This window comes from Trachypithecus francoisi, unplaced genomic scaffold (assembly GCF_009764315.1).
Source record: "Trachypithecus francoisi isolate TF-2019V2 unplaced genomic scaffold, Tfra_2.0 Lachesis_group3, whole genome shotgun sequence".
NCBI classification, from domain to species: domain Eukaryota; kingdom Metazoa; phylum Chordata; class Mammalia; order Primates; family Cercopithecidae; genus Trachypithecus; species Trachypithecus francoisi.
The window spans coordinates 137,739,716-137,752,568 of NW_022681468.1; the positions used below are offsets into that span (position 1 = coordinate 137,739,716).

Here is a 12,853-nt window from a genome sequence, read left to right on the forward strand (position 1 = left end):
AAGGATGTGGAGAAATCAGAACTCTCAGGCACTGCTGGTAGGTAGGAATGTAAAATGGTGCAGCCACTTTGGAAAACAGTCTGGTAGTTCCCCCAACAGTTAAAGAACAGAGTTACCCTATAACCCAGCAATTCCACTCCTGGAAATACCCAAGAGAAATGAAGACATATATGTCCATACAAAACCTTGTAGATAAATGTTTATAGTAACATTACTGATAATAGCCAAAAGGTGGAAACAACCCAAATATCCATTAATTAATACAATGGAATGTTACTTAATCCCTAAAGAATCACTGAAAAATTAAGAAATAGAGTTCTTTTCAGGGAGGAAATTTAAATTATGCACTTAATAAAAACTATCACCAAAAAATTCAAGAAAGGGGAAATAGAGGGAGAAAAATACATGTGCCATATAGAAAACAACAAATGGCAGACATAAATCCAACCATATCAAAGACTACATTAAATGTGAATGGATTACACACCCCAATAAAAAGGCAGAGATTATCAGACTGGATTTAAGAAAAACAAAAACAAACAACAACAACAAAAAACAGGCACAGTGGCTCACACCTGTAATCCCAGCACTTTGGGAGGCCAAGGCGGGCAATCACAAGGTCAGGAGATCGAGACCATCCTGGATAATACAGTAAAACCCCGTCTCTACTAAAAAAATACAAAAAATTAGCCAGGCATGGTGGTCTGGATCTGGGTGGTGGTTACTTTGGTGTGTTGATGTGTTCCATGAATAAGAATATATTAGACCAGGCGCGCAGCACTCTGGGAGGCCGAGGCAGGTGGATCACGAGGTCAGGAGATCAAGACCATCCTGGCCAACATGGTGAAACCCTGTCTCTACTAAAAATACAAAAACTTAGCTGGGTGTAGTGGTGTGTACCTGTAATCCCAGCTACTCAGGAGGCTGGTGCAGGAGAATCGTTTGAACCTGGGAGGTGGAGGTTGCAGTGAGCTGAGATCATGCCATTGCACTGCAGCCTGGGTGACAGAGCGAGATTCCATCTCAAAAAAACAAAAAACAAAAAACAAAAAAGAATATATTGAGCTGTACAATTATTATTTGTACCCTTTTCTGTATATAATTTTATTCTTCAATATAAGTTTTCTTTAAATAATAAAAGCAGCTAGATTCTCTTTTGAACGCTGAGCAATCAGGCAGCTGTCACTACTGACCTTAAAGCTTTTCTTTTTCTTTATATAAAATATAATTATTTGGGGGCAATAATATAAATAATTTTGTATATAAACAAATGCAAAATTAAATTTACCATAATCCTCTCTTTGTGGCATTTATCATTATTGATCCATGCCAGGTCCCTCTTTATATTTTTTTATCTCCTTTTTGAAATCTCCAATTCCATTTCTCTCCCTCATAGGTATCCACTCTTGCATATTTAATGAATGACTTTGTGATTTATCCTCCACACTTCTATTCACACATAGTTGTACCCATGAACAATATTCAGTATTGCAGTTCTTGTGAGATTTTAAATATTAAAGACTTCGGGTAGACATCTATTCAACATTGTTTTTTATTTCTGAGTCAAGTAGATCGTGTCTATCCCTACTAGCAGCTGTAGAGTTTTACATGTATATATTATTTCTTTTTTTATTTTTCTCTGCTGTCTGCCATGTATATACTATTTTATTTATTCCCCTATTGATATTTAGATGCTTCCAACTCTTTGATATATAGCTATGTTGTGATGAACATCTACTTAACTGTCTCTTTGGGTGACTATGTGAGAATTTTTCTGCCTACATTTATTTTCATAAGTATTCTCAAATTGCTCTCTAGGCTGGCAGTATAATCCCCACCAGTTATGTGAGCAAAACAAGTTTTATTTTCTCGCATCCTAGGCAGTATCTGATATTGTCTAACCTAAATGTTTTTGCCAATATGATGGGTATAAAGCAAGATCTCATTGTTTGCATTTGTATTTATCTGATTACTGCTAAAGCTGACATCTCCTTATATGCTAACAAGCCATTTAAGTGTCCCCATCTGTGAATTGCCTATTAATTTTTGTCAATTTAAAAAATTGGATTTCTTTTCTTTAACGAAGTAACAATTCTTATATATGGAAACTACCATAACCCAACATTTTAAAGATATTATCTTTCTTTTTTTTTTTTTTTTTTTTTGAGACGGAGTCTTGCTCTGTCACCCAGCTGGAGTGCAGTGGCCGGATCTCAGCTCACTGCAAGCTCCGCCTCCCGGGTTCACGCCATTCTCCCGCCTCAGCCTCCGGAGTAGCTGGGACTACAGGCGCCCGCCACCTCGCCCGGCTAGTTTTTTGTATTTTTAGTAGAGACGGGGTTTCACCGTGTTAGCCAGGATGGTCTCCATCTCCTGACCTCGTGATCCACCCGTCTCGGCCTCCCAAAGTGCTGGGATTACAGGCTTGAGCCACCGCGCCCGGCCATCTCTCTTTTATTCCTAATAATTTCCTGTTTTTAAGTTTTATTCGTGAATCCATCTGGAGCTTATTTTTGGACGCAGTGTTTGCCACGGATCTGCTTTTATTGTTTATCCATACAACAGGCCCACCTAATAAATATTCTTTTCTTTCACTATCTGGTCCTTAAGCCTACCGTATAATGTAGGGCCCTGTTGGGGGGCTCCAGCATGTTCCATTACTCATGTATCCGTTCTCATGCAAGTGTCACACTATTTTAATGACTACTGCTTTGTTATGTCACTAAATATATGGCAGGACACATCTCCTTTGAGAGTTGTCTTAGTTATACAGGGCTTTTATTCTATAATGAAATATAGAATCACTGTACAATTCTCCAAAAGTTCTGTTAGGATTCTGATCCCAATATATTAGGCATATATATTGATTTGGGTAGAAGTGACACCTTGACCATATTAAATATTCCCAGCCAGGAAAATGGCATGTCTCCCGTTTACTCGGGCCTCCTTTTAAGATATTTAAGAGAATTTTAAACATTTTCCCACAAAGGCCAAGGGCATTTTTGCGAGTGTAATCTCTGGATGCTTTATACTTTTACTGCATTGTAAATATCTTTATTTGAGACGGAGTCTCGCTCTGTCGCCCAGGCTGGAGTGCAGTGGCGCGATCTCGGCTCACTGCAAGCTCCGCCTTCCGGGTTCACGCCATTCTCCTACCTCAGCCTCCCGAGTAGCTGGGACTGCAGGCGCCCGCCACCACACCCGGCTAATTTTTTGTATTTTTAGTAGAGATGGAGTTTCACCATTCACAGGATGGTCTCGATCTCCTGACCTTGTGATCCGCCCGCCTCGGCCTCCCAGAATACTGGGATTACAGGAGTGAACCACCGCGCCCGGCCATAAATATCTTGTATTGCATAGCCAATGCTCATATAAAGGACCATTACTTATTTTTGTACTGGATTTTTAATACGATGACCTTGCTGGACTCTCTTAACACTTTTCTTTGTGTTCAGTTCGTTGATTCCCTTGGGTCTTCCATTTAAATGGTCGTATCCTCTGCTCTTTGAGGAGCTAACACTCGGGCCGGGCAGCCTCCGGATGCATCTGTTCCTGCCTGGCAGCGCGCCCCGGGCCCCAGCCTTCTCCACCCGCGCTCCCGCCAGGTGCAGCCGCCGGGCCCCGGCCAATGGCAGCGCGGACTAGCCGGGCCGGGCTTGGAGGGACCAATCCCGCCGCTGCCGCCTCCCCTCGCCGCCAACTCGGGAACACGAGCAGGAGGCCATTGGAAAACTTTGGCCAAGATGGCCCGGCGGTGATTTCCGTGCCCGTCTCTCCTGCGCCCGGCCTCTGCGACGCAGGCCCAGCCCCCAAGCCTCGCACGTGCTGCAGCCCCGGCCGGGCCCCGGCTCCTGCTGCCCATGGCGGTGGCCGAGCTGTACACACAGGTAGGAGGGTCCGCTGGGCTCCCGGGAGCGCTGTGGCGGGCCGGCCCTGCTAACGCTGACTCGACCTGGCGCCCGGGCCACACCTGCGCACCTGACACGGCAGGGCGGGCGGGCGCTCGCTGGGGGCCGCGGAGGGGCCGCGGGGACCGGGGGCACGAGCGAGCGTCGCCCCTCCAGGGCCCCGACGTACTCCGTCTCTGCCCGCGGGCAAGCCCCCTCCTGGCTCCGCCCCGCCTGGGTGCCCTGCGCGTGGGAAGACCCTGTGGGAGGGAAGACCCTGTGGGAGGGGCCGCTTCCGCTGCTCCGGCCTCGGGGCCTAGAATCCCCAGTGACCAGGGGTCGCGCGTGGGTCCCCATCTCCCGGGACTGGAGCGCCTCGGCCCCTTCCTTCCACACCACGGGTGGAATCAGAGTTGCCCATGCAGACGTAGAAGCTGAGACGCCAGCGAGTCTCCTGGCACTCCCTTGAACGAGTTGGCACAGAAGCTTATGGCCGCAGTGTTCGGGCTGCTTTCTAGAATTCTGTGCCTTCCAAGTGCGTGAACGTGCATGTAGGCTCATCAGATGCCTAAAGCTGAAGCAGCCTGGGTCACAGGCTTGAGGGCACTGCAGTGGCACCAAGCGCTTGGGGAGCCCAGGGGCCACGAGAGGCAGTCGTAGGCTCTTTGCCTAACATCTGTACTGTTCGCAACAGTACAAATACTACAGTTTGTAAAGCGCCTTTCGTATACCCTGACTCTGGGAAACACTAGAGAATTCCTCAGAAACGTCCTTTCTGCTGGCTGGGGCTCCACCTCTTACCTCGGAAGGGCAGCGTTCCCTCTGAGATGGGCTTCCAAGCCCTCTGAGATGGGTTTGGGTAATTATTTGGATAAAGAGTGTGACAGTGTTAGCACTTTTGAAAAAAAAAAATCTGTTTGAATGGCCATAAAGCCTGATCCTCCTATATACCAGTGGGGAAATCCAGAGACCTCAGTATTCAGACGAGTGGGACTAGAATCCATCCATTTCCCCGGACATGTGCTCTAGCTTTCTACTTTAAAAGACGCTTGCTGTAGATAGAAAAGATAGTCATGAAAATAATCCTGTTTCAATGGTTTAAGCAAACGTTTTTCTTCTACTTTGATTACTTAGTAACAGTCTGGACACAAAGCAACCAAACTCTAGTTTCTCCTCTGTTGCATCTCCATTAACTGGAGTTCTAAATGGACAGTGTTTGAATTGCCCTAGTTTTGTTCTAGAATATTTTCACCAGTGAGAGTGTGAGCCCTCAGATAGCCAACAGCGCTTCTTCAGTCTTCAGTTTACTGGAAGTGAAAGAAGTCTTGGACTAGTCTTAGACTATACTTTGGAGGACACAGAAAAATGCTGCTGCGGAACCAGTTTGAGGTGAGAGTATTTCCAGAAGCAGAAGCACACAGGTGCAAGTGCCCCTACCCTCAGGTGCCTCAAACCTCAACTATTTATTGAATGTCTAGTAAGTACCAGGCACAATGTAGGAAAACTGACAGGAAGGAGTTTAAAGGTACAAGCTTGGAGGGAATGAGAAGCTGAGAATCCCAGAGACTGACGCAGCCCGATGGCCATCCCCACCGACCTTGTGTCCAGGTGGACACCTGGGACACCTGTGTTCCTAGGCTGCCACCTCCCTTCCTGGTAGGCAGTTAGCCCCCATTTTGTCTGTTCTGGAGGTGGGAAGGGGAGGGCCATGGCAGCCAGAGAACGAGGTCAGGGCTTTATTCCCCAGTGCGGGTTTTGAGTGGGGGCTGGCAGGATCAAGGGTGGTATGTTAGGACTGTTAGATTTGTTATGTATGCCAGCAGTGCCCTTGGGCTGTGGAGGAAAGGGGCTGGGGTCAGGTAGCTGAATTCTCAGGTCATTCCAGCTGTTGGAAGATAATTAGAGCTGCAGTGTTGGCCATGGAGGGTGGAGGCAGGTGAGACTGAGAGGCCGGACTGGGGAGTGGGGTGGGGGGGTTGGAGGGACCAGCCAAGGATGACATTTGAGGTTAGATGTGTATGAGAGAGAGCAGGGTGGTGCTCTTGAGTGAATTAAGGATGTGGCCTGAGGAGGAAATATTTCTTAGGAAAGTCATCAGGCAAGTTCTGTATTTGCAGGAGTTGAAGGGGTGAGGGGGCTTCCAAGGGAAGGTGCCTTGCAGAGTGGGAGGTGTCAGAGGGAGGGGATGGGCCCTGCCAAGGGTCTTCTGCCCAGAGGTGGTCACTGAAGCCAACAAGACACTGAGGGTCGCACCACGGTGGGAGAAGGCAGACAGAGAAGAGGGCCAGGGACAGACCAGCGGGAAATGCATCTGTGCAAGGAGTGAGAGGAAGCAGAAGGGCTGAGATGGAGCCAACCAGAGGAGGAGCACACAGGGGAGCTGGGAGGCACCCTGTGGGAACAGGGAAGAGGGAACTCCAGGAGAAGTCTTGGTGAGGGCAGCAATCGCTGCCAGGTGAGGTGTAAAATCATCCATCTCTTTTCAAAAGCTACAGGTGCCATGTCTTAGAAATGTTCAGAGTAACAGTTCCCCTATTTGAAATCTCTCTAAGAGCTGGTCTGGCATTCTCTGCTCGACTACCTCTAGAGGCTCCCATTGCATTCAGACTCACTGACCAGCCTCGAGGTCCTGCCTGTCTCCCTGCCTTCACCTGGACTCACGCTCTGCCAAACTCCTTGCCATTCCCTCAATGCCTTGCCAGCACGTCACCACTGCGTGCCTTGGTGCACGGAACTCCACCTGTCTGAGTCTCTGTCTGTCACCTTTGCCCACAGCACCTGCACCTTCCACCTTCAATTTGTGCAGAACCTCTTCTGAGAAAGCCTCTGCAGCCAGCCCCTCCACATGGTGCCTTCCATATTGCCTGTTAACAGTTCGTGAACCCTCTGTCTCCCCCATTGACCAAGAACTTTCAGTGAGCAGGGGACAGTGGGGGCTTCGTGTTTGTTGTGCACCTGTGTGCATGACGGAACGTTTCTGCTTACAGAAATAGCTAGGACCGTGGAGACGATGATATGGATGATGGTTATTTTTATTTCTATGTACTAGATGCCATCCTCAGAGTTTCATGTGCCCTCTCTCGTTTAATCTGAATAAACAACTCTATGTGTTAGATGATCTCACACTTTTAGAAATGGCTCGAGTCGAGTCAGTTGCTAAGGTAACATACAAGTGATGGAGCCAGAGGTGAAAACCTGTGTTCTTGGTGTCTCTCACCACCACCACCTTGGTTCAACCGCCTTTATTATCTTCCTCTTCTTCAAGGGATCTGACCTTTTCCCCAAACACAGTGGGCTTGTGGGAAGTTCATCCACTTTCTAGTGACACCTCTCCTGACACCTGCTTTTTTATAGTATTCCTTATAATAACTAAATTGGAACCAACTCCAGTGTCCAGCGAGAGGGGGAAAGTTGAGTAAATTATGGAAGACTCACATGATAAAACAGCACGAAGCCATTAAAAGTACTATTTCTGAAGAGTTCCTAACATGAAAACATGGTTATGTGAAAAATGGGGCACAATTATGTATACTGTATGAGGATAAACATAAAATATGCAAACAAAGGAAAAAGACCACATATATCACTGCCTAAAGATTGGACGGTCTTTTTTTCTAGTAGCTGCAGAGAAGTCAACAAGGATGAAGGCTGGGGATGGGTCGTTAGGTTTGGCCACTGGGTTTGGTCCCCAGCATCGTTTCTGTTTAGGTAGAACTGTGAAGGGGAAAGGCAGACCCTGACATGACCCGCTAAAGGGAGGAAACTGGCAGAGGACTGCGGTCTGAAGATGTAAGAAAGGCACCAGGCACGGGTTAACCTTGGAAAGGAGTGAGGGCCTGAGGCTGCAGTGGCAAGAGTTGAAGGCACAGAGATACTGACAGAGAAGGAAGACAGCCCAGAGAACTTGGCAGCTGCTGAGAAGGAAGGATGGGTAGGACGGAGGACTTGAGGGGAGTGACAGTGCCACCAACCTTTTCTCTGACAGCATCATTCGAGACCCTCAGCATCCAGGCCACCTTCTTCTGGGTGAATTTTCACACCTTGATGCCCATTTTAGTGGCACTATTCTCTAGCCTTGGCCTACTCAGCCATGAGTACAGTGCAACTTCTTGTGAGCATCCCTCAGTGCATCCTGGCGTTATGTTAGTACTTTAAGCAGAGCTGGTACATGCTCTGCCCCTAGTGGGTCAAATAAAGTCCTGGTCCTGCCCCTTACTAACTGTGTGATACCAGGCAAGTTACTTAACCTGAGTTTCCACACCAGTATAATGGACTGAATTGTGCTTACCAGCTGAGGAGGTCACTATGAAGATTAATGTGTGTAAAATCCTTAGCACAACACCTGACACATAATGCTTAATAAAGATTACTCGAATACTGATGCTATCATAATACAGTTGATTTTTTTTTTACCTAAATACAGACTTTACATTTATCCCTATAAAATTTTCCATTTTATTTAGTGCCCAGCGTTTCTGAAGCTTGTAAAAACCTTTTGAATCTTGATCATCTTTAGCTAATCATCTGCTGATCTTTAGCTATTTCATCTGCTGATTTGATACATGTGTTTTGCTTTTTCATCTACGATACTGGTGAAAGTGTTGAATGAAAGGGGAGGCAGTAGAGCTCTGTGGCATGCCTCTGGAGACCTTTTCGCTTTTCTAAAGGTTGCTCTTTGCTCATTAATTAGAACTCAGGTGATGAGTGTTTAGTGACAGATTCCCTACAGTCATTCCACCATCTGTTTCTTTCACTTGTGCAAGAGGAACTCACAAATATCTTCGAAGTTCTGCTGAAACTCAGATGTGCAAGGTCAAAAGAAGTATCTTGACTAGCAGTCCAGGGCCCCTGTCTAAAATGAGGTCAAAGTTCAGTGTAATGATTTTTTTTTTTTTTTACTTTGGCTAATTCTAAATAGTTTTTAGACTTTTATATATCATTAACAACTCTGGAAAATTAAATGTATCCATTGTATTATGTATGGGTAGTTCAAAGAGAAAAAAAGGGATGAAAAGACTGAAATCCTAAGTTGAGTCTTTAACTGGTGGAACTGAACCACTGGGAATTTGAATTTTTGCTCAAAAGTTGTTTATGGAGTGCTGGCTATGGGAAGTCATTGCGTTGGATTCCTAGCACAAAGACTAGGCTCTTGAAGTTCAAATGCCAGCGGGGGAGATGGGAGGCAGCCCAGATACCTGGGGGCGGGGCAGAGAGCGCTCAAGGGAAAGCATCAGCTCTGCTAGACGGCAAGCGGCAAGGAGAGTGCTTGGGTGAGGACTGTGTCCAGCTACTCCACACTATTCAGAGCTGTTTGCTCATGGATGGGGAGAGGATGGGTGGGGCCAGGGTGGAAGGAACAGAAGTACACAGCAGAAAGCCAAAGAAGGCCTGCCATGTTCCAGAAAGTGCTAGTGGTTTTGGGTGGCCACAGGCAGAGGGTGGATTGAAAAGAGGGTGAGGCCCGAGTAGGAAAATCAGCCAAAATGCTGGTTGTCCAGGCCTGGCTCTTCCTCAAAACCCATGGGGGGTTGATTTTCAAAGCTTTTCTCTTGCCGGGCCCCACCCACAGGAATTCTAATCAAGTACAGTTGAGAGAGTCTGTCTGTTCAAAGAAACCTGGTGCTCAGCCTGGCTGAGGAAGCCCCTGGGGGCTGCTGCACCAGTCAAGAGAAAATTGGTGGGGGTAGGGTTGGGGGCTGACTTATGGCCATGGCAAGGGGGCTGGTGGGCAGAGGCGGACAGGAGAGAGCTTTTAAAAGGCAGTCTTTTCCAGCACCTGGTGACCGTTGGGCTGTTGGGGTGGAGACACGGGGGGCATCCAGCACTGTCCCAGGCTTCTGACATGGGGGCAAGAGAGCTAGGAAGGAGGAGCGTCCGCATCACTGGAGTTTGGAATTTATGAGTCTACGAGGACATTTAGGGGCTGACATCTTGGAGGCAACTGGAAATGTGGTATAGAGCTCCAGTGCACGATCTGGGTGGGAGGGCTCAGATGCACAGGTGCCAGGCAGTTGCAGAAGCTCTGGAATTGGGTGGAACTCTCCAGAAACAGCCTATCATGAGAAGAGGCTGGAAGGACCTTGGGAGACACGGACATGGGGGGAGTGGGAGGGGCAGGGGAACCAGGGAAGGGGCCTGTGAGGAGTGAGTGAAGAGGAGGAGGAAGAGAGGGGCATGGTGTGACAATCTGGCCTGGCTGACCTGGAGTGTGGACACTCCCAGTCCAGAAAGTGGTTCTAGGAGGGAAACTCATGTTGTCCCATCTTGTCCCATCTTCCATAGACGTCTTCAAGTCATTTCTGTGGCTGATGCCAGAAGATCCCTCAGAAAAGCGGGCGGCGTGAGAAGATGCTGTGTGCCCTAGGGGGGTGGCTGACATGATCTTGAGCTCATAAGGTTCAGTGGTCCCAAGCCTCTGCCTCAGCTTGGAGCCTTAGCATGGGAGGGCACTCGGGGAAGGTGGGAGGTGGCCCTCTCTTTCTTGGCTCTGCTGACGGGCTTGGCAAGCCGTTCCATCCCAGTCCACAGGCTCCTGCCTCATGGGAAGGCCCCATATTCTGGAGGTCAGTTGACAGCTGGTTACATTGTTTGCATGGACTGTGGACTGTGTCTATTTGGATGAATGCTGTAAAGTTAGCTCTTCCTCCAGTTTGAAGCATTGCTTTGTGGGTAGAGGAATGTGAGGGAGGGGGGGATGGGAATGAATGGGTGGAACTTACCTGGAGCTGAGTAAACTCACCGTGTTTACTTACCAGGCTGGGTTTCAGCTGCAAGGGCACTCAGTGCCAGCAGAGGCACCAGGATCGCAGGGTATGGGCAGCCTGGGGTACTGGGCTGAGGAGTCACTGGTCTTCAGAAGAGAAGCCGCCAGTGGTTACGTATGTCCTAATATTACCTGCCATTTAATACCATTTTTAGCTGAAACCAATCCTAAACTATAGTTAGGAGAGCACATGGACTGTCAAGTAGATGGTTGCAGTTCAGAGTTCAGGATTACTTTCAGGGCCAGATTCGTTTAATTAACCAGGAGTTCAAACTAGGAGTCACAGGCCCTAGCTCCACTGGAGTCCTGGTCCTTTGAGACTCTGTGTGCTGTTTGGTGAGTTATTGCTCTCTCTGGGCTTCAGGTAGGGGCTCTGTCAAACAAAAGGATTGACTGGCCTAGTGACTTTCACATTACTTCTCAGAGCCCAGGCTTCCTTGGATTGTCCCCAGGGCCCTCCGCTCCAGCTCCATCAGAACACCACTTTCGCCTGCTTCGCTTAGCCAGCCGGACAACTTCATTTTTTTTTTTTTTTTTTTTTTGAGATGGAGTTTCACTCTTGTCGCCCAGGCTGGAGTGCAATAGCATGATCTTGGCTCACCGAAACCTCTGCCTCCTGGGTTCAAGCGATTCTCCTGCCTCAGCCTCCCAAGTAGCTGGGCTTACAGCCACACCTGGCTAAATTTTTTTGTATTTTTAGTAGAGACGGGGTTTCTCCATATTGGTCAGGCTAGTCTCGATCTCCCGATCTCAGGTGATCCGCCCGCCTCGGCCTCCCAAAGTGCTCTTCCATTCTCGCTCTCTCAAAACTTACACATCCATGTCACATTTCTGCAAGCTCCTGCTTTTTGCTAGCTGTTAAGGATTAAAGCAATTCAAATGATTTAGGGGTAGTCACGATTGATATCCATCCAGTGACTTTTTTGTTGATTAAGCAAGGCGATTTATATTAATAAGATATGTTCCTCATCCAACATTGTCCTAGTCTAGTACTTGTACCGTGAACTTTTTTTTTCTTTTGAGATGGAGTTTCACTCTTGTCTCCCAGACTGGAGGGCAGTGGTGCGATCTCAGCTCACTGCAACCTCCACCTCCTGGGTTCAAGCAATTCTCCTGCCTCAGCCTCCCGAGTAGTTGGGATTACAGGCGCGCACCACCACACCCAGCTGATTTTTGTATTTTTTGTACAGATGGGGTTTAACCATTTTGGCCAAGCTGGTCCTCAACTCCTGACCTCACGTGACCCACCCACCTCAGCCACCCACCTGCTGGGATTACAGATGTGAGCCACCGTGCCCAGGCTGTTTTATTCTTATTCTTTATTTCTTCCAGCATTTTTATATGAACATCTTAAGCATAATGCAATGTTGAAAGAACTTTACAGGTCAGGCATGATGGCTTATACCTGTAATCTTAGCACTTTGGGAGGCTAAGACAGGAGGATCACTTGAACCCAGGAGTTCAAGGCTCCAGTGAACTGTGATCATGTCACTGCACTCCAGCCTGGGCCACAAAACTAGATCCTGTCTCTTAAAAAAAAAAAAAATTATAGTAAACACCTGTTTTACCACCTGGATTCTGGTGTGGACAGTCTACCATATTCATTGTATCCCATGTCTATCCACCTTTCTGTTCTTCTATCTGACCTTCAATTCATCTCAGTTTTTTGAAGCATCTTTAAGTCATATATCAACACACCTTCTACATATTTCAGTATGCGTATTAACTAGAGTTCCATGTTTTTTGTAAAATTTACACACAATGAAATGCACCAATCTTAAGTCTGCATTGTCTTAGGTTTGAAAAGTGCTTAGCCCCTATGTAACCCAAGCCCCCTCAAGATACAGAATGTTACCATCGCTCCCAGAAGACCCCCTCACACACCTTGGGAGTCACTCCCTGGCCCCACCCACCCTCAGAGGCAACTACTGCTGTGAATTGTTTCCCAGCACACATTAGTTTTAGCTGTTCCAGAACTTGATTTTGTGTTCACAATCGGTGGGTTCTTGGTCTCACTGACTTCAAGAATGAAGCCGCAGACCCTCACAGTGAGTGTTACGGTTCTTAAAGATGGTGTGTCTGGAATTTGTTCCTTCTGATGTTCAGACGTCTTTAGAGTTTTTTCCTTCTGGTGGGTTCGTGGTCTCGCTGGCTTCAGGAGTGAAGCAGCAAACCTTAGCAGTGAGTGTTACAGCTCTTAAAG

At 47.5% G+C, this 12,853-nt stretch overlaps 1 protein-coding gene across 1 annotated transcript in view; it reads left to right on the forward strand.

Annotated features, from left to right (window-relative positions):
- The first annotated feature begins 3,698 nt into the window (after window positions 1-3,698).
- Window positions 3,699-12,853, forward strand: part of MYO5C (myosin VC) — a 106,788-nt gene continuing 97,633 nt past the window's right edge. Inside the window, exon 1 of the mRNA XM_033190095.1 lies at window positions 3,699-3,887. Coding sequence (XP_033045986.1) covers window positions 3,861-3,887 — 27 coding nt within the window. The 5' untranslated portion in view covers window positions 3,699-3,860. The remainder of the gene's footprint in view (window positions 3,888-12,853) is intronic.